General features: G+C 41.8%; 1 protein-coding gene and 1 pseudogene across 16 annotated transcripts in view; one reads left to right on the plus strand and one right to left on the minus strand.

Moving 5' to 3' along the window:
- The first annotated feature begins 4,008 nt into the window (after positions 1-4,008).
- SYNJ1 (synaptojanin 1) overlaps positions 4,009-26,480 on the plus strand; it is a 90,948-nt gene continuing 68,476 nt past the window's right edge. For 12 of the 16 annotated variants that reach the window (XM_005201086.4, XM_059886937.1, XM_010800891.3 and 9 more), the window contains exons 1-2: positions 4,009-4,109; positions 5,176-5,321. In XM_005201086.4, the coding sequence (XP_005201143.2) occupies positions 4,024-4,109; positions 5,176-5,321 (232 nt within the window). In that variant the 5' untranslated portion in view covers positions 4,009-4,023. Of the gene's footprint in view, positions 4,110-4,152; positions 4,254-5,175; positions 5,322-26,480 lie in introns of those variants that run through there. The other 4 variants (XM_024991867.2, XM_024991891.2, XM_024991959.2 and 1 more) reach the window with 3 other exon arrangements.
- LOC132345448 (large ribosomal subunit protein eL34-like) lies at positions 19,194-20,016 on the minus strand (annotated as a pseudogene).

Raw genomic sequence — 26,480 nt, forward strand, 5'->3', positions numbered from 1 at the left:
TACAAGGAGTCATCCATGCCTTTCTAATGGATCTTTGCAGATCTTGATATGAAGATCTGTATCTGTCTCTGTAACCTGAAAGAAGCTATTAAAGATAACAGAATCGGGTTGTTAACATTCCGCAAATTTACCAAATGCTTTCTAGCATTTTTGATAAGGAAATCCAGGAAAAGTAGGCTACTATTAATATACGTGGTAGATATGTCAAAATTAATAGCTTGTAGCATATGGTATATTTTTTATGTTATTGGGGTAATCAATCATTTCTAAAGAAACAACAAATGTATATTTCAACCTGATATAGGGAATTGTCCATGGGAGAATAATTTGGTCAAAACCCAACATTTAAAAATCACGTTGGGTTTTTTTTTTTTTTTTGGCATGTGGGATCTTAGTGCCCTGACAAGGGATGGAACCCATGCCCCCTGCACTGGAAATGCAGATTCTTAACCACTGGACCACCAGGGAAATCCCTAAAAATCATAGTGTTTGCCTTCAATTCATCGAAGCTATGGGAGCTGTCTTAAACATCTATCGGGTTGTTTTACTGATCTCAGTTTCTCTCCTGATGGAAAGTTACATTGTCTTATATAGCTGTCTGTGGCTGCTGTAACAAATTACCACAAACAGTGTAGTTTAAAACAGCAGAAATTCATTTCCTCACAGTTCTGGCATCCAGAGGCTTGAAATGAAGATATTTGCAGAACCGTGCTCCCTTCTAAGACTCCAGGGAAGAATCTTCCCTGCCTTCTGGTGGCCGCTGACATCCCTTGGCTAGTGGCCACATTGCTGTAGTTGCTACCTCTGTCTTCATACTGTCTCTGTGTGTGTAAGTGTGTGCATGTATGTGTGTAAAGTCTCCCTCTGCTGTCTTATAAGGACATTTGTGATTGCACTTAGGGAATACCCAGATAATCCAAAGTAACTTCAAAATCCTTAACACAAACATATCTACAGAGACTTGTTTTCCCCATAAATTAATATTCACATGTTCTGGGGGATGTGGATATCTTTAGGAGGTAGTATTTTTCATTCAACCACAGGCCTCGCTGTTCATTTTCAAGGGTCAAGATTTTGTCAGCCCATCTCCCTAGGCCCTTAGGACTTCACTGAGAAGTTTGTATATGCCATTTAACCTGTATTTTAAAGTCAGCCCATTCCAAACTTCAAATTTGGTGACAATTTGGCCAGCTACTTTCAAGTGTTGTAATATAGAAGTACAAATAAAAGACAAGATAAACAAGGAGTGACGGTTTTAAAAAGTCACTGATAAAATGGCACTTATGTTTTTAAAGAATCTGCCTGCAATGTAGGCAGACCTGGGTTCCATCCCTGGGTTGGGAAGATCTGGAGAATGGCTACCCACTCCAGTATTCTTGCCTGGAGAATTCTATGGACAGACCGTGAAGTTGCAGAGTCAGACATGACTGAGCGACTAACATAAGTATGTTTTTAAACCCTGAGCATGTGCTTATTTCATGACTACAATGATCTGTTTTGAAAGGATTTGGTAAAGCTGTGGCCTTCTGACAACTCTTGAAAAAGAGTCCAGTCTAATTTAAAGAAAAAAGCAGCAAATCAGACCCAGAACCAAGAAATGTTGACCTAAATGTCCTTAGTTGAAATCCAAAGGAATCAGGAATAGGCAGATCATTGAAAAGAACCTAGCACTGATATGGAGTGGGCAAGTTTGGTTGGTGGTCCCAGCCCTACTTCAAAGTGAGTAATTTTTTTGTTTGTTCTTTTAATTTTTTAAAAAAATTTTATCATCACACTGAGTAATTTTTAACAAGTTAACTTTTCTGGGTCTCAGCTGTCATAAAGAAAAAGAACAACTTGCCAGCATCATACTCAACTACATCAACACATTTCCTGAAGGCATAACCTTCCATAAGTTTTTCTGGTGCCTATCTATCTGCTATTCCTTTGGGGCTATACAAGTAATATACCTGCTGCTGCTGCTAAGTCGCTTCAGTCATGTCTGACTCTGTGCGACCCCATAGACAGCAGCCCACCAGGCTCCCCCGTCCCTGGGATTCTCCAGGCAAGAACACTGGAGTGGGTTGCCATTTCCTTCTCCAGTGCATAAAAGTGAAAAGTGAAAGTGAAGTCACTCAGTCATGTCTGACTCTTAGCAGCCCCATGGATTGCAGCCTACCAGGCTCCTCCATCCAAGGGATTTTCCAGGCAAGAGTACTGGAGTGGGGTGCCATTACCTTCTCTGAGTAATATACCTAGAAAGGCAAAAAAGAAAAAAGTCCACTCTCACTCACTCCTATTTCATTTTTCTCTGTCCAGTGCAACCTCCAATCGAAATGGATTCTTCTGGTTACTTCCCCGGTGGTTCAGTGGTTAAAACTGGCTGCGGTTTTAACAGCCACATTCAGTTCACTCCCTGATCTCAGGGAACTAAGATCCTGCATGCCACAGGGTGTGGCCATAAAAGAAATAGATTCTTCTGGAGAGGGAAAAAAAAGCAACCATGGACCAGTAGAGTGTCTTAATGAGTTTAGTTCTGAGGCTACTGTTAGAAAGCACTGCTGCTGCTGCTGCTGCTGCTGCTGCTAAGTCGCTTCAGTCGTGTCCGACTCTGTATGACCCCATAGACAGCAGCCCACCAGGCTCCCTCTTCCCTGGGATTCTCCAGGCAAGAACACTGGAGTGGGTTGCCATTTCCTTCTCCAATGCATGACAGTGAAAAGTGAAAGGGAAGTCGCTCAGTCGTGTCCGACTCTTAGTGACCCCATGGACTGCAGCCTACCAGGCTCCTCCGTCCATGGGATTTTCCAGGCAAGAGTACTGGAGTGGGGTGCCATTGCCTTCTCCAGTTAGAAAGCACTACAAAGAGCAAAAACAGTTTTTCTAAGGAGATGGTACTAAATGAGAGAAATCCCCTCCGGTCCTCAAACTAAACCCAAGTGTCTTTGCATATTTCCTTCCATAAAAGAAGTGGTTTCTTTGCTTATGATTTATAGCTACTTTGGTATCCTGAAACCTGGATGGTTTCAGCTTCTTTAAAATGGATGAAAAAATGTTAAGTCACATGACAGGGCCTGGAGGAGAAAGTGATCTTGTGCAATACACTAAATTTAAATTCTGCTTTTGTTGTTAATAAAAACAAGAAGAGGAAGGGGCAAAGAAAGAGGAAAGCAAGAGGAAATGATTTCCCGAGGTGCGGAGTTCTTTTGAGTTTATTCCAATTCCTTTTGACCCTGTGGGTTTTGACTTCATTCCCAAGTTTAGGTCTATTAAGTGGAAATGGACTGAGAAGTCCATAGGGCAAACTGATGTTATCCAGGAAGCATGCTTTGTTGAAAAATGAGGATAGGGTGAAATGATAAGATGCCCTGAGCTGTGAAATTACACGGTTGGCGAGAGCTATTCGCCATCGGGTGACGACCCAGAGCTACTGCCTGGGCCTCAGTACGGCCGTGTGGAAGTCTCGAGATCCTGGCTTGTGATTTCAGACAGCAGACAACTCTTTTACGGTGCTCCTGAGAGCTCCAGAACACACAAGAAAACTGCAGCAAACAGCTGTTCCAAAGCGGGCAACCAGCTCTTCTCCTGCTACCTACCCAGACGCCGTGAGACACCATGGACAGCTCTTCAGGCGCTGCCCGCTTGGCCGGCGTGCTGCCGTCCCCAGGCCTAACCCCGAGCCCGTTAGGCCGGTGCGGGAGGCGGGGGGTGGTCCTGACACCCTATTGGGGCAAGCCCCCGAAGTTTTTCCTCAGAGTCCCTCCCCGGCACCCCAGGGGAGGGTCGGTAAGCTCTGAGGAGACCAAGCGAGGGCAGGCGGGGGAAGCCGCATCCTCGCTCTCCCGGCATCCTCAGCGGTGGGACCTGCAGCCGCCGCCTGGGGAAACACGCCGCCCGAAGCGAAGGTCGCTGCGCGCGGAGGCGGCGGGCAGCTCACGGCTAAGCGACCCGCGGGGGCAGTCAGGGAGTGGGGCGGGACCTCCCACGACACCCCGCCCCTTCCCCGCTAAGGGGGCGGGCCTTCCGCCCCTCGGCCGCGGCGCAATGCGGAAGAGATGGACGCGCCGGAGCGGAAGTGACGGTTGCGGCGGCGGCGGCCGCGGAAGGAGGAGGAGGAGCCGGAGGAAGAGGTGAGACAGCCGGCCTGTGGGGGGGCGGGGAGCGGCTGCGGCCAGACCCACCCGCTGCGGGGCTCGCGGGCCGGCGCTTCCCGGAGCAGTCTCCGCCTCCGCAGCCCGGGCGGCAGCGGTGAGCGGCCACCGCCGGCAGCCCGGGTACGGGAGGGCAGGCAGGCAGGGTGGGTGGGGGACCGCCGGGTTTATGCGGGGCGCCGCGCCGGGCGGAGGGATGACTGAGGTGACAGCGGCTGTCAGCGCGCCTGCCCGCGGGAAAGGCAGCGAGTCCGTCTGAGCGCCGGGTCGTCTCTTCTGGCGTTTAATGGAGGGATGGGGCTGCTCAGGCGCTTGCGTCCTGGCCTGAGAAGGAGCCGCTTTCCGGGCTGTCGACGGCCCGGGACCCCCCGAGGAGCCCCGGTCCAGTCCCGAGTCGTCACTCTTCTCCCCACCCCGGGTGGCCATTGATATTTACCGGCCCCCGGACCCGTCAGCGGCGGTGCCCCGGGCTTGGGCTTGTGCGGCTTCTCTTCACCGCCGCTCCCCGCCCCGGGAGCTCCTGTGGTGTCGGATAATCCTTTCCCTTCTCTCACTCCTAAGGAGCTTTGAATCAGCCCTGTTCACCTTCCTTCCCACCTTCGTCTCCTCCCCCGCGCCCCCCAGCCCAGGGGATCGGTTTGAAGTTTCCGAATCGTTTTCCCTTTCAAACGGCAGTGAGAAATCCCGAAGCAGAAAGCTGATAAACCACTCCCGAGCGAAAATAGACTCATTTTTTTTTTTCCTTTTTGGTAAACAGAAAGGGGAAACTCATCTTAACCAAACCGTTCTTGGAACTTGGAGTGATATGAGAACCCTGTCTTGCCTTGCTGTGAGACCACTTTCCCTCTTGCTTTTCGGTAAAAAATTAAGTGACGACTTATCTTTTGGAATAAACCATTCTGTCCCCGAGCTCTCTCCGCACCCCCTCCGCTCCACCCCCACCCCCCCCCCCATCAAAACCTAGCAGGGGAGGACTTCGGGGTGGCTTGCAGTCCTTGCTGCAGAAGGAAACATTAGCTGTATTTGCTTTGCTTGATTTTCACAGGGCTGCCTCCGAAGAAAGGAGAATGGCGTTCAGCAAAGGATTTCGGATCTATCACAAATTGGATCCCCCACCTTTCAGCCTCATAGTGGAAACCAGGCATAAGGAAGAATGTCTCATGTTCGAGTCTGGGGCTGTAGCGGTGCTCTGTAAGTCTTCTCTCTCAACCCAGCTGATCAGGATCTGTTTGCTTGCAATAATTCAGATTCAACCTTTTTTTTTTTTTTTTCTTTTTTTCAAAAGAAGATTCTGATAACCCCCTCATTGTATTTCACCTCACAGGTCATGCTTTTATTTCCTTTTAACCAGACCTTATTGTTTTTCAAAGTTTTCTTTGCCTGCTGCAGGTTTTTGATGAGGGTGGGGAGAGATGCCAGTTTGGGTACAGATTTTTGCTTTCTTGGGTTCTGCTGCTGCTTCTAAAAGTAAATCTTTCTTTCCAAAAAAATACAGTTGCAATGTATAGCATATCATGTAAACTTGTAAAACAGCTTGCTTGACATTTTTGCAGAATGAACAGAATTTCTTATACCTGATATTTGTTTAATATTTTTGGAATATATTATGATGAGGCTCTTATATTTTCATTAAGAAAATTTTAAACAACCTTTAAAATTTCATGTAAGGTAGGTGCTTGATTTCATATTGGTTAAGAAATTATTTTGATAGTTTATTTTAAAGAAAAGGACTACTGCAGCACAGGAAAAATAATAGATTAGTAAGGTTTGGGTTATTTTGTGGGCAGATGGATGAGATTAAAAATATAAATATTAATTTGAATATTACATTTTTTAGTATAAGATTTTGACAGGTAACTTCAGTTTGGGATTATTTCAAATGTGATTATTGTTAGAGGCTTTCTTGTGATAACTACTTGTTCTATATTATGTTTTTGCTATGTAGGATCAATTTGGATATTGGTCATATTTTTAAAAGTTAAAAATAACATTTGAAAGGCATACTTACAACTATAAACCCATGAGCATTAAAGTTTCTCCAGATTTGGTAGGGAAAGGCTGAAGACTGTAATATTTATATACAGAATATTAACATGCAGAATATTATGATCAGTTAAACCTGATCTTAATACTCAAAAATAATAAAATTTTACCCTGATTGTGGACATAGTGACATAATGGAAAATCTTAAGCAAAGAACAAAGTATAAGAAATACGTATTTTTTGGTAAATACAGTAACATGGTTTTAGTGAACAGGAAGAGGTTATATGTTTTCTAAGAAACAATTAGTAGCATGTGTTACAATCAGTCAGGACTTAGTTCGTTTACATTGTTATTTATACTTAAATCAACCAAACTGTTGCTTGCTACAGTGTTAATTTGCAAAGTATGTTTCTTTGTACTACAAGTCTCATACTGATGAATTCTATCTAGATCAAAGACTGTCTATGGGGAAAAGGTTTGTCTTAGCATATGAAACACTTTTCAGCTGCTTGTGTTTTGGTGGTTTCCTAATTTGTCTAAATTCTAAATGTTTCTTTAACGGTGATTGTTAGTAATACTAGGAAGTCGAATTTCTGGCTGCAAAGTATTTATTACCTATAGGTCAGGAAGCCTAAGGATAATCTTAATTCCAAACCTCCAGCAGTCCTCTTTTATGCCAAATAATGGTTTAAAAAAAAAAGTTAACTCCCCAGCTATCCATTTTGGCATTGCTGGCAGTGTGCTCAGTTGTGAATGACTCTTTTGTGACCCCTTGGACTAGAGCACCCCAGGCTCTTCTGTCCTTGTAATTCTCCAGGCAAAAATACTAGAGTGGGTTGCCATTTCCTACTCCAGGGGATCTTCCCCACCCAGGAATTAAACCTGCATGTCTTGTGTCTCCTGCATTGGCAGGCTTATTCTTTACCACTGCGTCATCCAGGAAGCCCATTTTTTAAGTTAGCGTTCATATTAAGAAAAAGAATATTAAAAACATTGTCTTTACTACTTATTAACTCTCTTTATTTTCATTAGCTTTAGACTGTATATATAAGTAATGGTTTTCAGGAGAAGAAAACTTCGAATGTTGCCTCTCTCTATAGAGCTCACATAAATGGATATTTAATTTTCTGAGTATGTCATTAGCTTTTCTATTGTAAAATTTAATATTTAAAATATTAATATTTAAGAGCTAACAGACCTTTTTATAAATCATTTGACTTGTAAAATTGACATTCTAGTCTGAATGCTACCAAGATGTGTACTGTGCTGTAGAATGTTCATTTTTAAAACCTTCACTTTTTTTTGAATACAAAAAAAAAAATGTACCCAGGGAATTGTGCTGGGAAAATACTGACTTGTTCTATTTATCTTCATCTTTCTTAGCCCTTTGAATTTCAGTGCATCTTGCATGTTAATCTACCAGAAGAATCTTCTAAAATCATTTTTGATATTTAACGAAAATGTTACCCCATTTTTCAGTAAGAGTAAGTTCAAACTCCTCAGCCTGTCAATTGAGGCCTTCCATCATTTGGCCCCACCCCATAATTCACTGTTGACCTCCTTTAAGGGAGACTGGTGTTACCTTAGCACCCTCCCAAAGTATTGTTCTTTTTCCAGCCCTCATCATCCTTTCTTCCTGGAATGATGGAATGCTTTTTTCTATCTTTCCAGTCAAAGCCAGTCAGTTCCAGCTTCAGGAGTCTTCTTCCTTCCAGAAGAATCTGCCCCACCCACCCCCTCCTTCTTATTCTTGTCTCTTCCTTCCCTGAATCTTGTGAACTTTAGTCTTTATCACAAGGTGAATGCTTTTTTTGTGCTGCCTTCATTGCTCTCTGTATGCTTGTATACAGTGGTGGAAGTGATCCTAGCAGGACTCAGCCTTCTGGTACCCAAAGTTTATGACTTCTATTGGCTCCAGTTGTCCAGCTCTAAAGTTTAAACAGTTAGACATCTTAGGCCATACATATCGTTAAAGATTAGTCACTTACTTTTCTTGGCATAGGCCAGAAGTGCCATGAGATACCCACCATGAAATGTCGTCTTTCCAATTACTGGCATACGTTAAAAAATAGGGTGCGAGTGAAAATCAGTTCCTGGATCCTCTTAGGGCTTGGGTATCCACTAATCAGTCCAGTCCTGTCTTCATGTTGATAAAAATGTTAAATCAGTCCTGATACTACGACTTAATCAGTCAGTGAACCAGTGTCTTTCAGCTCTGGATGCACATTACAATTTACAAATAGTGATGCCTGGGCTCCAGCCAGAGGTTCTGATATAATTAGATTGCGATGACTGTTTCTGAGCATGGTTTATGTAGGCTTTCTTATGATAGATTATGGCATAACTTTTCTGGCTTGCAGATTTTATCCAAAAATGACCATGTTTCCAGAATTTTAACGCTGTCGTTGTCTACTGTGGGGTCAGAATGGCACCCCACTCCAGTACTCTTGCCTGGAAAATCCCATGGTGGGCTACAGTCCATGGGGTCGCAAAGAGTTGGACACAACTGAGCACACACACGTACATGGCGTCAGTAATGAATTTTCTTAGAACTCAGCCTGAACCAAGTGCCGATGTTCCCGTAGCACTTTCAGTCTACGGGAACATCACAGAACGGGAAACTTGAAGTTTCTGTGTCTCAGTGCTGCACTCCTTGAGGGAAAGGCCCAGATCTCATTGTAATGTTTGTATCCCTAGTGTTTAGTTCAGTATCTTACCTGTATTGCAGAATAAATGATTATTAAATAAGTGGCATGGGGGAAGACTTACCTAAACTATATTATAGTATTCTGTGTTGAAAGTGTTGTACCTTTTCGTATAAAATTGATTCTGTATCTTTTAAAGAACTGCTGGTTGACCAAATTGCTGATTTAAAACACATATATTAACATGTTGTTTGGATTTGTTACTGAAAAATTCTGTTGGAAGTTTTAACTATTAGCATTAACTATTAACCACATCATTAAGGTTTTTCTGAAATGCCAGTTAAAATCTGTGATGAATGTTGTTTATAACTTCATAAGTACGATTAACAGTTTGTTTTAAAATTACTTTTCTATTTAGGTAGAAAAACATTTTGTTATTTCTTTCATTGCATGTATTTAACAACCTTCTGAAACATTCTTAGATAATAGTTAATATGCTTTTTAGTAGCATGCTCATTTTTAGTGTTAGTCGTTTTTTAAAATTACCAGTTCAGAAAAATATTCAGTTGAACTGAAAATTTGGTGTCTGTGGAGCAGTGACCCAGGGTATCAGCTGTGACTAGTATACTGTGCTGAAACAGCATAAGCAGCAAGTGTGATGGTCAACAAGTTATAACACTACATATTTCTTCTTGGAACTAATGTAATGTAGTAAGAGATAAAAGAAGACATCTGTCAGTTTTGTGTGGAGTTCAGTTTTTCTCCTCTTTATACGGTTAGACACATGAAAAGACCATCACGAGGGAAGGACAAGTAGCCAGTCAGACAGACAGATGCATAAAATGCACAGGCTATCTTGTTGTTTTTCAGCCCATCTCATGTTTCTGTAAAGGGAAATAATTTGCTTTATAATTGTATCCTAAATAGAAGATGGAGTAAAGAGAAGGTCAGCCCAGAGGAAATGGAGGATGATGCTCAAAATAGAATTTATGAATCACCTGTTTAAAAGATGGGGATGTAAATTGTTGATATAAATTCCTGACTCTTAAAAGGAGAGCTTCTGTTCTTTGGTATCACATGCTGATGTGGTAGGAAGGATTAATTGCTTTTATCTGCCTAGTGGCAAGATTATTTTCAGGCCTTAACTCTGGACATAGTTTTACCCCAGGCTGTTAGTCTAAGTTTTTTGTCTACCTCATTTTTTTTCCCTCTCTTTTGTCTTATCATGGAAACATGAGCCATAAAACTTTAGGACAGTATTCTCCAGATCTCTGTCACAGAACGTGAAGTGAAACTGCATACTGTGAAGGAGTCATAATTGCCATTTACTGAAAGTTACTCTGCTAGTCCAACATTAAGCTAGAGGTGCCTAAACTCTCTTGTCTCATGGCATCTTGGGGTCTCATTAAGTTTTTAACAGCACCCTTAAGTCACTGTTATGTTCATTAAGTAGTTAGGTCCAAATAATAAACATTTACATCCCAACAACTTTAGTAGCTGTTTGGAAAAAATGATGCCAAGAAATTGAAAATAATTTACTTTGTTCGTAAATAACCACAATTATTTACTCAAAGTTTGGGGTGCCTGCTAAGCACTGAACAGCTTTTCAAACCTTGGCACCAGATTGAACTGAACAGCACCACCCTCATTGCCTGTTCCGCATTGACTTTGGAGTGGAAGTGTTTTGTTTTGTTTTGTTTTTTAGTCAGAGAAACCACTGAAAACTCAGCTGCCCAAAGATATGATGTCATAAAGGAATGTACTGCAATCAAATGTTAAAAACTCTAAACCACCCTAGTGTAATAGTTTGGGCAGTTCTTAGCATGTAGTGAGTATTTCCGTGTTTCCTTCCATTTAAAATATCCTTCATCTCTCCTGGGAGTTTGCTGAAGTGTCCTGGACCTTCTCAGCATAGAGTTTAGACTGTGGCACTAGACTTGCTTTATTTCATTAAATTCTGTGGGTTGTACTTTTATCCCCATTTCGAAAAAGTGGAAACTGAGGCTTGGAGAGATTAAATAACTACTCCAATGACATAGTCTTAGCATTTGCTTTTTCACCGTAATTATTATTTGGGCTGCTGTTAGGGTGGTGGTTATTGTTTGGGGGGTTGAGGAATGAATAGCAAAAAGACAAGAATGCCTATAGAATTTTAAAGTTGAGTGAAATGGGCAGCATTTTCTAACGAGGGAAGTGTTAAACCTGCTGTGTTTTGCCTACAAATTATTACTATATAAGGGAAAAAACATGGTTTGATTTAGCATTAGGTCATTAAAAAACCAGGTTTCTTTGCCAGGCCAAGTTAAATGTCAGCTTTTAGAATTTTGGATGACAACTGTGGTAGGTGGTGATAAAAAGCAGTATCCGTAGTTTTTTCTTTTTTTTTAATTGCCACATGCTACCAGTCACCATGATTGCCCTTTAGATAAGTTACAGTGCTTTATCTTTTTTTAAGAAAAAATTTCAAGCTGAAAGAAGTGACTTTTTTATAGTTGACTTTTGCTGCACAGAAAAATGAATTTTAGACTTGTTAGATACGACTTTATGTTAGGGTTGCAAAATTTCACTTTTTTTCTGTAAATAATTTTTGGAATGTTCATATTTAATAAAAAAGAAAGTAAATAGCAACTTTTAAATATCAATGCTTAAAAAAAGAAAATTACCCTTCCTCCTCCATCCTGGGCAGCAGGGTTGTTCAGTGGCTCAGTCGTGTCTGACTCTTTGCGACCCCATGGACTGCAGCACACCAGGCCTCCCTGTCCTTCACTAACTCCCGGAGTTTGCTCAAACTCGTGTTCATCAAGTCAGTGATGCCATCCAACTGTTTTGTCCTCTGTTGTCCCCTTCTCTTCCTGCCTTCAGTCTTTCCCATCGTCAGGGACTTTTCCAATGATTCATTTCTTCTCATCAGATGGCCAAAGTATTGGAGCTGTAGCTTCAGCATCAGTCCTTTCAATGAACATTCAAGACTGATTTCCTTTACTAGCGACTGCTTTGGTCTCCTTGCCGTCCAAGGGACTCTCAAGAGTCTTCTCCAATACCACAGTTCAAAAGCATCAGTTCTTTTTTTTTTTTTTTTTTTAAAGCATCAGTTCTTTGGTGCTCAGCTTTCTTTATAGTCCAACTCTCACATCCATACATGACTACTGGAAAAACCATAGCTTTGACTAGATGGACCTTTGTTGGCAAAGTAATGTCTCTGCTTTTTAAAGTGCTGTCTAGGTTTGTCATAGCTTTTCTTCCAGGGAGCAAGCATCTTAATTTCACGGCTGCAGTCACCATCAGCAGTGATTTTGGAACCCAAGAAAATAAAGTCTGTCACTATTTCCCTTGTTTCCCCATCTATTTGCCATGAAGTGATGGGACCAGATGCCATGATCTTAATTTTGTAAATGTTGAGTTTTAAGCCAGCTTTTTCACTATCTTTTTACCTTCATCAAGAAGCCCTTTAGTTCCTCTTTGCTTTCTGCCATAAGGGTGGTATCATCTGCCTATCTGAGATTATTGATATTTCTCCCTGCAATCTGGATTCCAGCTGTACTTCATTCAGTGCAGCATTTCACATGATGTATTCTGCATATAAGTTAAATAAGCAGGGTGACTATATACAACCCTGATATACTCCTTTTCCAAGTTGGAACCAGTCCGTTGTTCCATATCCAGTTCTAACTGTTACTTCTTGACCTCTATACAGATTTCTCAGGAGGCAGATGAGGTGGTCTGGTTTTCCATTCTCTTTAAGAATTTTCCACAGTTTGTTGTGATCCACACAGGCAAAGACTTTAGCAGTCAATAAAGCAGAAGTAGATGTTTTTCTGGAATTCTCTTACCTTTCCTATGGTCTAGTGGATGTTGGCAGTTTGAACTCTGGTTCCTCTGCCTTTTCTAAATCCAACTTGCACATCTGGAAGTTCTTGGTCCACATACTGATGAAGCCTAGGTTATCCTGTTGTTATAACATAGGGCTCATAGTAGTTCCTGGGCTTCCCAGGTGGCTCAGTGGTAAAGAACCCGCCTCCCAGTACTGGAAACTCATGCTTGATTGCTGGGTCAGGAAAATCTCTTGGAGAAGGAAATGGCAGCCCACTCCAGTATTCTTGCATGGGAAATCCCATGGGCTTAGGGGCCTGGAGGGCTATAGTACATGGGTTTGCAAAGAGTCAGATACCACTGAGCAACTAAACAACAATAGTAGGTCCTAAGTGCTTTCATTTTTTGCCACTTAAGTTTGCTATAAGAAAATTAAGGGTGAAGGCAAAATTTCTGTCTCACTGAATAGTAAAGCCTAATTATGTGACCTTTTAAAAGAATATTTATTTATTTATTTATTTGACTGCACCAGTTCTTAGTTATAGCATGTGGAATCTAGTTTCCCGACCAGGGATTGAACCTGGGTCCCCTGCATTGGGAGTTCAGTTTTAGCCGCTGGACTACCAGAGAAATCCTATGTCTCAGATTTTCTAAATTGTCCTTAAAATATAGCTTAATGGTATAACAGGATCTAGATTTGTCCTCCCACTTTATATAATAACAACAAAACAAACAAAAAATGTGAAACAGTTGTCAGCTCTTGAACCATAGGCAGCACAAGACACTGATCCCTGAGAGAAGGGAAACAAATGAGGTGATTCTTGTTTGTGGGTTGCTGCCTTGAGAGTTTCCAGGCTACAATAGCATCAGGAGGAACCCAGACAAAGCCTGGCAGTCTCCCCGAATTGAGACAGAGTAGGGACTTTGGGGAAACTGGGGCATCTAGAGTTCTCAGGACTGAGTACCAGCATAAGGATATCTGCACAGAGCTCCTGAGATGCATGGTGGGTTCCACGTGGTCCCTCAGCTGAGTTCTGTTTGGTACCAGTGTGAGAGGAAGCTACCAAGACTGGGAAAGAAGCACCCAAAAGGAGCCAGCAGAAAAATTCCTGGTGCTCACCCAGGTCTGGGAATAGGTCATGGTCCAAACAGCCAGAATTGAGAAAGCTGTTTGGTTTGAGCACCCCGAGAGGGGTATATATTGGTTCATTAGTGGGCCCAAGTTGCTCTCAACCACATGCTGCTCTGGTCCTGCCCAACAGGCTTCAAAGCAACACCCAAAGGGATCAAACTGTTTGCAACTAGTTTCCAAATAGCTCAACTGTATCACAGAACACAGTTTAGCACTGTTCACAGGAACACAAAGTGTATATACATATATCCAGCATTCAACCCTGTAAATTTCACAGTGTCTGGCATTCAATTAAAAATTACCATGCATGCAAAGAAGCAAGAAAATATGCCACATAACGAGAAAAGTCAATCTGTAGAAACAGATGCTCAAATTAATAAGAACATTAAAACAGCTATTATAAATATACTCCGTATGTTCAGGAACACAAGAAAGAATGAGCATGTTAAGGAGAGGTATACAAAATGTGAAAGACCCAAATCAGACTTCTAGAAATGAAAACAGCAATGTCTGAAATGAAAAAAATACACTGATAGGGATTAATAGATTAGACTGCAGAATAAATGAATGACAAATTTGAAGATGCAATAATAGACAACTCAAATGAAACATGGGGAAAAAGACTTAAATAGATAAACAGAACATCAGAGGGCTGTGGGAAAATCTCAAGTGGCCAGATATATACACATGGGCTTCCCTGATGGCTCAGCTGGTTAAGAACCTGCCTGCCAATGCAGGAGACACAAGAGGTACAGGTTTGATCCCTGGGTTGGGAACATCCCCTGGAGGAGGGATTGGCAATCCACTCCAGTATTCTTGCCTGGAGAATCACATGGACAGAGGAGCATGGCAGGCTACAGTCCATGGGGTCGCAAAGAATCGGATATGAATGAAGTGACTGAGCACACACACATGTATATATAGTTGGAATCCTAAAAGGGAGGGGTGGAGCCGGGAAATATTTGAAGAAATTGTGGCTGATAATTTTCCAAAGTTGATGAAAACTATAAATCCACAGATCCTAGAAGCTAAATGAACCATAAGCAGAAGAAACATGAAGAGAAAGAACTACACATGGTCAAATTGCTTAAAACCAGTGACAGAAAAATTCTAAAAATAATCCAAGAAAGAAAAAAGACATATGTGTAGAGGAATGAAGACACGAATCATGATAGACATTTCTTTAGAAGCAATTTAACCTGGGACTTCCCTGGTGGTCCAGTGGTTAAGACGCCACACTTCCAGTGCCGGGAATGTGGATTAGATCCCTGGATGAGCGGCTAAGATCCCACATGCTGTGCAGCATGACTCAAAAAAAGAAAAAAGAAACAGTCCAACCCAGAGGAGAAAGAGCTAGGTCTTTAATGAGCTGAAATGGAAAAAAAACAGAAGAATAATGAAAAAAAAAAAAACAAAACAAAACCCAAAACCTGTCCATCTAGAATTCTGTACTCCATCACAAAGAAAGGTGATGTAAAGACTTTTTAGATGTTCAAAAGCCAAAACAAAATGAGCTAATTATATGAATAGCGATTTAGATTAGTATTGCTTTTCTTTATATCTAGTGCCAGTATTTTCAGAAATTCTGAGTTTATAAAGACTGAGTCAGTTTTGTTAATTGTGTATATGTGTGTGTGTGTTATTTGCTTAGTTGTGTCCGATTCTTTGTGACCCCATGTACTGTAGCCCTCCAGGCTCCTCTGTCTGGAATTTTCCAGGCAAGAATACTGGAGTGGGTTGCCATTTCCTTCAACGTGGGAATCTTCCCGACCCAGGGATCAAACCCAGGTCTCCTGAATTGCAGGCAGATTATTTGCCACCTGAGCCTCCAGGGAAGCCCATTTTGTTACTTAGTTATGTTTAAACTCTAAACTTGAAAGATGCAGAAAGAGTGGAATGGACTTATGCAGTTGGGGTTAGCTTTGTAAGTAGAGTGCCAGAAGGAGGTTTATCTGTAAAAAATTGTGTCTTATGTTTTGATGGTGACACAGTTGCTTGAGATTTTTAATAGTTGTTAATAAGAATTTGTGTTTTATCTTTTTCCACTAAAATAGGTTTTGCCTGTTTGCCTATAATGTAAGCCATTGTTATCCCTCTGTAATGTTCTACAGTATGAGCAGAGCATTCATGTTGGCATACATTTCGTAGCCACTGAACTAATAGAATTACTGTGAGTGCATTTGGAGAGATGCATTAACTCTCCCTCGTCAACTGGACACTATTTAATTACTCCCACATTTCAGGTTGAAAGACTGTATGTGCCCTTTACACTCCTAGATGATTCTGAGATAACTTAAGTCAGTTAAAAGTAAAAAGAGGGACTTCCCTGGTAGTCCAGTGGTTAAGAATTTGTCTACCAATGCAGGGGATGAGGGTTTGATTCCTGGTCAGGGAACTAAAATCCCACATGCAGTAGGGCAAGTAAGCCTGTGCACCGAGACTGGAGAGCCAGCCACTCTAGAGCCCAGCCCATGCACCGTAACAAGAGCAGCCTGGCGCCCTGCAGGCCATGGGGTTGCACAGAGCCGGACGCGACTGAGCCACTGAACTGCGCTGAAGACCATAGGATGGGGTTCCCAGGTGGCTCAGTGGTAAAGAATCCGCCTGCCAAGCAGCAGACGTGGGTTCGATCCCTAGGTCTGGAAGATCCCCTGAGAAGGAAATGGCAACCCATTCCAGTATTCTTGCCTGCAAAATCCTGTGGACAGAGAAGCCTGGTGGGCTACAGTCCATGGGGTCACCAAAGGGTTGTGGACACAACTTAGCAACTAAACAACAGCAACAGACCATAGGATTACTGTAGTCTGTTGACTACCTTACTGAAATGTAGATAAACAAAGTCTTTTAATATCCTGTGGTTCATATTCTAAGCATAGGCAGGATGAATCATACTATTAAGTAAATTCCTAGCTGCTGGTACATTAGTGCTCGTTAGTGGTCTGTCTTGGTCAGCGCTAGGGAAGTGACGTTGGAGAATGGGGTAGAAATGTAGTTACCAGATGTGTAGATGTTACAACACTGTGTGGGACTGACACAGAGCTGGGTAAAATAATTACTGATTGTGGACGGCACAGTTGAGATCCAACTTTTTTAGACTGAGAAAATGGATTAGAACCTGAAACATGAAAAATGCACTTTCCCCTTGTTTAATTTTTGTGTCCATTCCTGAACCACGTGCTGTGTGTGTAGGGCCAGCAGGACTGCTTGGGTTGGACAGATGATTGGCAACAGGAGACAACTTTGTGTAGTTGTCTGAGTTCCCATAAAGCCGCTACCAGCAGGATGCTACATAGTAAGGAAGGGTTGATGGCCACCTTGACCACTGTGTTCCTTCAAACCTGCTCTTCCTTCAGTCTTCTTTACTCGGGGAGTTGCCCTCCATCCCCCTGGCTGTTTAAACCAGAACTTAAGAATCACCCTCTACCCCTCCTTCACTCTGGTTTTACACATTCACTCCATTACCAAATCCAGTCAACTCAACCTCCTAATTTCATTGAGAATCCATGCAGTTTACCATTTCAGCTGGTTTTGCATCAGTAATGCCACTGCATTCTTTTTCATGGACCATTGTAATTGCCTCAACTGGTCTCCCTGCTTCCACTCTCCCCACCCAACTCTGCAGTGTTTTTAAATATGCAGTTTACTTTTTTAATGTTTTAAAAGTTTGTTTATTTTGACTGCGCTGTGTCTTTGTTGCTGCGCCTGGGTTTCCTCTAGTTATAGCGAGCAGGGCCTATTTTGTTGCGGGGCATGGGCTCTAGGCGTGCAGGCCCAGTGGGCATGGTGCATGGGTTTAGCTGTCCTGTGGCACTTGGAATCTTCCTAGCACAGGGAACTTTTGACCCCTGCATTGGCAGGTGGATTCTTAGCCACTGGACCACCAGGAAAGTCCTAAATACACAATTGAGATCTTATTCGCCTGCTCAATACCCTTCAGTGGTTGGCCACTGAACTTAAAATGCAGAGTCTTTAAAATGGCCTGCAGTGAAGTGGAGCCCTGCCCCCCTCCTCACTCTTACACTGTACTGTCTCTTGGTTTCTGTGTTCCAGCCACATTGGCCCTTTTTTAAGTTATGAATGTCTCAAATTCTTTCTGGTCTCAGGGTCTTCACATATGCTGTTGCTTCTGCTCAAGATTTTATTTTTAAAAATAAACTTGTTCACACATGTGGAAAAGTACATAAACCATAAATGTTCAACTTGATGACTTATTACAGAGTGAACATATTAATGTTGCCACTACCAGGTTGAGAACTAGAACATTATTGCTGGCTCTCCTTTCCAATTATTATCTCCATCATGATATGCAGAGATCATAACTGCACGATTGCTTGCATCATAGATTAGTTCTGTCTGGTTTCCAACTTAACATAAATGAAATCATTCAGTAAGTATTCTCTTGCACCCAGCTTCTTTCATTCAGTGTTAAATATGGGAGATCTTGCTTGTGATAGCGTATAGCAGTAGTTTATTCATTTTCATTGCTATGTAGTATTCCATTGTATGAACGTTCTGGTGTTCTGTTGACATTGGCTTTATTTTCAATTTTTTCTATTACAGATGATTCTAGTATGAACATCCTTCTACATGTCTTTCGGTGCACATACTTTAATTTCTCTGTTGGATATTCTTAGGAATGAAATTTCTGGTTTTAGGGTATATGGATGTTCCTGGAACACTCTTAACCTTTACTCTTCAGATACCAACTAAAAGGTCACTTCCACAGGCAGGCAGGCAGGCAGGCCTGCCTCCAACAAACAATTTTAAATTAGGTTCTCTTGCTGCAGTCTATTGGAACTCCATCATTGTGCTTAATATAATTTTGCACTTGTGTGATTATATAATGCCTGTCTTCCCAATGGAAGGTATTAGGGCACTGACTTTTTTTATTCCTGGAATAGACATTCAGTACAGACTTATTGCACCAATGAGTGAAAGGTTATTTTGAAATGTTACTAAGATTGGGGTGTATAATTTATATAGAACACTAATTTGGACAGTGGGTTATCTTTCAGCTAAAAGTTTAGTTATTTAATAGTACAAAGAAAACCATTTTCTTTTCAAATAATTTTTTTCTTTATGTATGATAAAATTGAAAGAGGCTTTCTTGCCAGCTGCTTACATGATCTTAAATGAATCACTTAACCTCTAGTCTTTTTCTTCTGGAAATGAGTAGCTTGGCCTGTAGACCTCGAGGATCCTCTGACTTGAGGCTCTCTACATGCAAATAAGCCAACCACAAAGTGCGGTGCATGCAACCTCAGGCAAATTGTGATTCTAGGCAGGGTATGCCGATTTGTCATCTTGTTTTCATATTCTTACCGGCTTTTTTCAGCTTGGTCTTCTGAATCAGCTAAGGAAAGGTGTCTGTTCCCACCTGGAAGGCTTGAGCCACAGTAGAAGGTTGACCTTGGATGGCAGGATCTTAACTGAGTAATGTAATTATTTAGCTTGAAGTATTGTAATTCATCAGAAGTTAGAGGAATCTACATTTAAATTTAATTCAGAAATACCATGGACGTTTTTAAAGAAATGACATTTTTTTTTTTTATTACTCAAAAATGCTTCATTTTTTATTTAGTTTTCTGACTCTGTGCTTGTGCTTTCAACACTTTCACAACGATCTTCTGCTCCTCTTTAAGGAAAGCGTGCTTGATCCTGTCACGGACACATTTAGCACACATGGAACCACCATAGGCTTGGCTGACATGCTTATTCATTTTAGACAATCTCATGAGAACTTTAGGTTTCACAGCACGAACACCTCTAAGTCAGCCTGGGCACACACCACATGCAGATTTTGGTTTTTTCCCAATCTCCTTGGTATAAAGGTAAACAACTGTATTACCAGGGGTTCGGGACAGCCTGGTTTTGTTAGAGGCTGTATTGTAGGACAGCCTACGATGGTATGTCAGACGTTGCACCATCCTGAATGCCTGTAGCTGCCATCCCCACAAGAGGAAAAAGGAAGTCCTTGCAGGTTCAAGAAATGACATTTTAAATTATCTGATGATCTTAGATCATAAGATCTAATTTTGCTTCTTTGGGTTCAGATGGTGGGGTTATTAGCAAGGCGGGTATGACCACCATGTCACAGTTATCCTGTTTATTAAGCCTCTATTTAGATTCATAACTCAGGAAAGTCAATAAATAGGTATATGATTGTTTTCATCTGAATTTCTGTACCTGATCTTTTTTTAAAATTTGTTTATTTTCAATTGACAGATAATTGCTTTACAGTATTATATTGGTTTCTATCAAACATCAGCCTGAATGAGCCATAGGTTTACCCATGTCCCCTCCCACTTGAGCATCTCTCCCACCTCCCTCCCCCTGCCACCCTTCTAGGTTGGTACTGAGCCCCAGTTTCAGTTCCTGAGTCATACAGCAAATTCCCATTGGCTCTCTATTTTGCATATGGTAACATATGTTCCATGTTACTCTCTCCATATATCTCAACCTCTCCTTCCTCCCCACAGCCATGTCCACCAGTCTGTTCTCAATGTCTGTGTCTCCATTGCTGCTCTGCAAATAGGTTCATCAGTACTACCTTTCTAGATCCCATATATATGTGTTAGTATACAATATCTCCAAATAGGAAAAGGAGTATGTCAAGGCTGTATATTGTCACCCTGCTTATTTAACTTATATGCAGAGTACATCATGAGAAACGCTGGACTGGCAGAAACACAAGCTGGAATCAAGATTGCCGGGAGAAATATCAATAACCTCAGATATGCAGATGACACCACCCTTATGGCAGAAAGTGAAGAGGAACTAAAAAGTCTCTTGATGAAAGTGAAAGAGGAGAGTGAAAAAGTTGGCTTAAAGCTCAGCATTCAGAAAACGAAGATCATGGCACCCAGTCCCATCACTTCATGGCAAATAGATGGGAAAACAGTGGAAACAGTGTCACTTTATTTTTTGGGGCTCCAAAATCACTACAGATGGTGACTGCAGCAATGAAATTAAAAGATGCTTACTCCTTGGAAGGAAAGTTTTGTCCAACCTAGATAGCATATTCAAAAGCAGAGACATTACTTTGCCAACAAAGGTCCGTCTAGGCAAGGCTATGGTTTTTCCAGTGGTCATGTATGGATGTGAGAGTTGGACTGTGAAGAAGGCTGAATGCTGAAGAATTGATGCTTTTGGAATGTAGTGTTGGAGAAGACTCTTGAGAGTCCCTTGGACTGCAAGGATAGCCAACCAGTCCATTCTGAAGGAGATCAGCCCTGGGATTTCTTTGGAAGGAATGATGCTAAAGCTGAAACTCCAGTACTTTGGCCACCTCATGTGAAGAGTTTTCTCATTGGAAGAGACCCTGATGCTGGGAGGGATTGGGGGCAGGAGGAGAAGGGGGATGACAGAGGATGAGATGGCTGGATGGCATCACTGACTCGATGGACGTGAGTCTGAGTGAACTCCGGGAGTTGGTGATGGACAGGGAGGCCTGGTGTGCTGTGATTCATGGGGTCACAAAGAGTCAGACAGGACTGAGCGACTGAACTGAACTGAACTGAACTGATACAATATTTGTTTTTCTGTGTACCTGATACTATGTTTCATTATTTGCCATAAATTCTCATTTGAAAAGAGAGGTATAACACCAGCAATGCTGAGTAATGCCAGTCACGTCATATGACATAGTACCATAAAAGTAAGCCAGTCGAACAGAAAAGGTGTTGAATATTGTGATAGAGAACAATTGGTAGGTTAAATTTTGATAGAGAACAATTGATCTATTTATACACTGAGTGTTTTCTGTAGTCTATAAAGAGATCAAAGAGTTTATAAAGCTATATATAGGTTTATAGCTTCTATTTTCATTATTTTCCTGTAGCTTAAATAGGAAATGTAGATTAGGCCTACCTTCAGACATTAATTTGTTCAATTCAAAAACTGTGAAACACCCTCAGAGCTAAAATAATGACTAAAATTGTAGGATATCACTAGCTCATGGCTTTGGTAGTTTTAAATACTTATTAACTACTTCTCCGATGGTAGGTGAAGGCAACCTTATGATCTTCCAACTATAACTTTGACAGGGGGCTCCCCTGGTAGCTCAGTGATAAAGAATTTGCCTGCCAATACAGGGGACACAAGTTACATCCCCGGTCCAGGAAGATCCCACATGCTGTGGGACAACTAAGTCCATGTGCCACAACTACGAGGCCACAACCACTAAGTCACCTGGGAAGCCCCATCAGCATAAGAAGGACTATTTTCTATGAGAAATATGCAAAAGATTTATGACAGAATACTAGCAATATATTTCATCCTTAAATATTTTTTGGAGAGTATGTGCTTATAGCACATATTTTATTTTGCTTTAAATTCTTTTCTGTGACCTGATTCCTGTTCATATATTCAGTAGGAGTAGAATCCTAGGGCCTTCAGATAATCAATCCTAATGATATGAGATTATACTTAAAAATGTAACTAAAATTATAAATTTACACTGAAGGTAGCTCAGTGTTCTCTGGAAATGCACATTTGTATTTAGAGTGAAGACTAAGATTTAAAGCATGAATGAAAGATAGTTTCAAACATGAGAAGAAAAGTTTTGCCTTTAAAAAAAAAAATTATTTATTTATGGCCACATGGCTTGTGGAATCTTAGTTCCCTGACCTGGGATTGAACCCATGCCCCGCTGCATTGGAAGCACAGAATCTTAACCACTGGACCACCAGGGAAGTCCCAAGTTTTTCCTTTTAAAATAAGGAAAATAAGAGTGGAGTTAACATACTGTTGACGTCTGAAGTGTAATAGCAGTAACTTCAGAAGCCGGGCTCTGACTTGACTTCCGTGCTTAAAGTGTGAGCTGAAGAGGTGGGGCCTTCTTACTTCAGCTGAACTGCTCAAGATCCTGGCTCAGAAGGACTTGGAAAACAATGGGCTTCTTGGCCATTCATTCATACCTACTGGTGTTTAGAAACCAGTCACTTGTAAAAAGGAAGGCTTGACTTTCCTAGCATTTCATTTGTTAAATAGCAACAACATGAAGAGGAAAGGGGAGAAAAAAATACCTCTTACAAAAATCAGTCCGTTCCCCTCATGGAAAGCACAGTGGAGAACCTTTTTATCAGCAAGGCAGCACTTAGGGGAGAATGAGCGGCCTGAGCTTCCGCACAGCCAGGCTTCCTGGACTTTGAGCTCTGCTCCTCCTCTCACTCTGTGTCCTCCGAGCTCTCCGCCCCTGCTGCCATTTCCTGTGCTCCATAGCGTGGATCCTGGTTTGCAGTCACCTAATGGTGCCCATCTTCCCCATCTCTACTTCACCCCTCACCACAGACATCACATTCGAAAATTGCCTCCTTTACTGTGAGGAATTGTTAAACTTCAACGATGAGGGTTTTCAAATGCTGTCAGTGGTAAGATGTAATGTTTATCTTCTTTGCATATTTTTTTAAAACTAACAAACCATTCCCTTTTATGCCCAAACCTCTTTTTTTTTTTTTGGAGTTAAGTTTTATTTGGTTCAAAATAAGGACTGCAGCCCAGGACACAGTGCCTCATATAGTTCAGAAGAAATGTTCCTCTCAATTTATTATTTTTTTTTCTGTTAGATGAAAATCTAGTCAGCAGCTGCAGTGTTCAGAGGCTTGGGTTAGGTGGGTATCGTGTTGAGATATAAGTAAGTAAAACCTAGTTTCTATTGCTATTAGTAGACAAGAGATTTCCTTCCAGCCAGAGTACTCAGGGAAAACTTTAGGAAGAAAGCAGCATTTTTGGTTAGGTATTGAAAGGTGATGGGCTTCCCTGGTGGCTCAGTGGTAAAGACTGCCTGCCAGCGTGGGAGACCGGTTTTGAGCCCCGATCTGGGAAGATCGCACATGCTGAGGAACAGCTAAGCCTGTGCGCCACGTCTGCTGAGCCTGTGCTTTGGAGCCTGCGGGTCGCAGCTACTGAGCCAGTGCACCTGGAGCCTGTGCTCCACAGCAAGAGAAGTCACCTCGATAGAAGCCTGCGCACCGCAACTGCAGAGTGGCCCCACTCACCCCAACTAGAGGAAAGCCTTCACAGCAACGAAGACCCAGCACAGCCAGATAGATCAATGACTAACAAATATTCAGGATGGAAAGAACGCTGTGAATAAGGAAAGGGAGGTGGGGGTGAAGAACACGGAGCCTGTAGGAGGCAAGCACATTCTGGTTTTGGCTGAAGCTGGGATGCGAGGGTAGAGTGTTAAGGGGACAAGAAAGATGGGGATGGACTGAGTAAATTCGTGACAAATGCTGCGTTTTATCTAAAGGTTATACACGTTATTTTAAAGCGTTATGGCTTTCCTATTTTAAGTGATCTCTTTATAGTAGAGATTCTCAAATTGTTTTCTAGAAATTAAATTATCAGAGAAATGGAACAATAATTTAGTCAGGTCCCTCCTAATTATATATTTCTCAGTATTTCATGGAGTTTCATAAAATACGGGAGTCTTTTTTTTCCCCTCAGTTAAAAAAATACACATATGGGAAGGAAATAAAATTGAATTATAAGTAATTATCTTAATGCCATTTAGAGATACAGACTTCTTAATTTAGGAATATGCACATGTATTTCTAACAGCTATTTTTGCTGGCTACATTAAAATGAAAAAAAAAACACATTAAATAATGTTACATGTATGGAAAAGTTGAAGTTCAGCACAAAAGAATTTTCTTTTTCTGAACTATTTGACACTATTAAGTTGCTAACATGAGGTAAACAGGGTTTATCTGTTTCCCCTAAATGCTTTATTATAATATTTCCTAGAAAGGCATTCTTCTGCATAACTACCAGATAACCGTCAAAAAATGAACATGGTACCAGCTGTCCAATTCTCAGACTCTATTTTAGTTCATTAGCTGTCCGAACAATATCTTTCATAGCAAAAAGATCGAGTTGAATTGTGTATATTATATTTAGTTATCATGTCTCTTTAGTATCCTTAGATGTGGAGAAGTTTCCCAGTCTTTGACATTTATGACTATAAAGTGTTATGGCTTTTGAAGGCGAGGGCCAGTTGTTTGGTAGAAATGTCCCTCACTCAGAATTTGTCTGATGGTTCTTCCTGTTCAGAGTCATGTGGTGTTGGCAGGAATATTACAGAACAGTGTGCTTTTCATGGTATCCTGTCAGCTGACACAGTGTTGACTTGTCCCATTTACTGTTGGTGTTCACTCTGATAACTTGTGTTGATGTGGTATCTGCCAGGCGTCACTGGTCAGCTCTTTTTTCCTTTATAATTAATAAGTGTTTGAAGGTGAGGTACTTTGAGACTGTGTATGATCCCATTGCTCTTCAAACTTTAAGTTTATGGGTTTATTCAGGGATTTATAATCTTTTACTCTTAAAATTTGTCTTAAAATTGTCCCAAATTTTGCCAGAAGAAGAAGCCCCTTTAAGGCTGGCTTCTGTATTTTTGTGACGTGCCTTAATTGTTCTTTGAACACTTGTTTACTTTCTGGCACAAAAATTTGTTCTAGCCTTGTCTTGCCCCTGCTGTTCTCCTGGAATCAGCCATTTCTCCGTGGAGTCCTAGTTCCTTTTAGTGGAGAATGTATTAGAAAGCAAGATCTGAGTGCTGGCTGTGTTGTCTGTTATTGAGCATTGCTGATCACAGGTCCTGTCAATTGATAGAGTGAAGGAAAATGTATAAGCGTGTATGTATATGCAAGGGTCTCCCCCTGGCTCAGTGGTGAATAATCCGCCTGCAGGGCAGGAGACACAGGAAGTGAGGATTCGATCCCTGGAAAATCCCCTAGAGGAGGAAATGTCAACCCACTCCAGTACTCTTAGCAGAAAATCCTGTGGACAACGGAGCCTGGTGGGCTATAGTTCATGGGTTGCAAAGAGTCGGACACGACTGAGCACAAGTGGGTCTATGTATTTGAAAGTATAATTATGCCCACCCATTTCTGTCTTTGTCTGTCTCTCTAGAAAACTGAGTTCACAGTGGTAACTCCAGTTCCGATCAGCACCACAGCATCTTTTCTGGTTTTCTCTCTGTGTTTGTACTGCCCTTTTCCGACAGTGAGAAACCTGCTCCGTGGTTCTTGGTCGTCCCCCTGTGTATAACCAACCACTCTCCTGTTGCCACTACAGCCTCATCCACCCCACGGGTGGCTTCCTTGCCCCACTGGGGCTCTAGCACCCTGCTTGGAGCCTCCGTCCAACGCACCGTGCCTTCTCTACTCTTTCAAGCTCCAGCATCCTTTTGCAGGCCATTCCCACCATTCCTGGGTGGACACCACCCTTCTTACTCCGCTCAGACTTCATCACCTCCTGCCCGCTGCCCCTCCCCTCAAATGGAGTCTTTCTTTCCCCACCTGTGGCTTCAACTCCATGAGCAGGGACACCTTCTTACTCTCCCTGGACTCACAGCCTGCGAAGGACCTCCTTCCATTCTACCCCACACCTTTGAAGCATAAATGAAACAACAGTTAATCATCTACTGTCCTTTAGAGTAAAGATATTTAAGAAGGAAACACTAGGTTTTCTTTTATAAAATTGGAAGGATCTAGAGGTAAATGTTCATATGGTTCTGAAATCGCCTTCACCAGTTCACTGAACATAAATTACTGAACTCCTCCTGGGTGCCAGGCACTGAGCTAGCCCACCGGGGACAGGCCAGTGGATTAGACAAAGCCGCTTCCCTCAAGAAGCTGCCTTCTCTGACTGTTGGAGTGTAGCCAGGGTAGTAAATTAGTAACCTCCCTAAGCCTGTTCCCTCCTGTCAAATATTTGTCACTCTAAAAAATAATTTAAAATTTCATTTAATATTTTGAGAAGAAACCAAAAAA

This window comes from Bos taurus, chromosome 1 (assembly GCF_002263795.3).
Source record: "Bos taurus isolate L1 Dominette 01449 registration number 42190680 breed Hereford chromosome 1, ARS-UCD2.0, whole genome shotgun sequence".
In the NCBI taxonomy this organism is placed as follows: Eukaryota; Metazoa; Chordata; class Mammalia; order Artiodactyla; family Bovidae; genus Bos; species Bos taurus.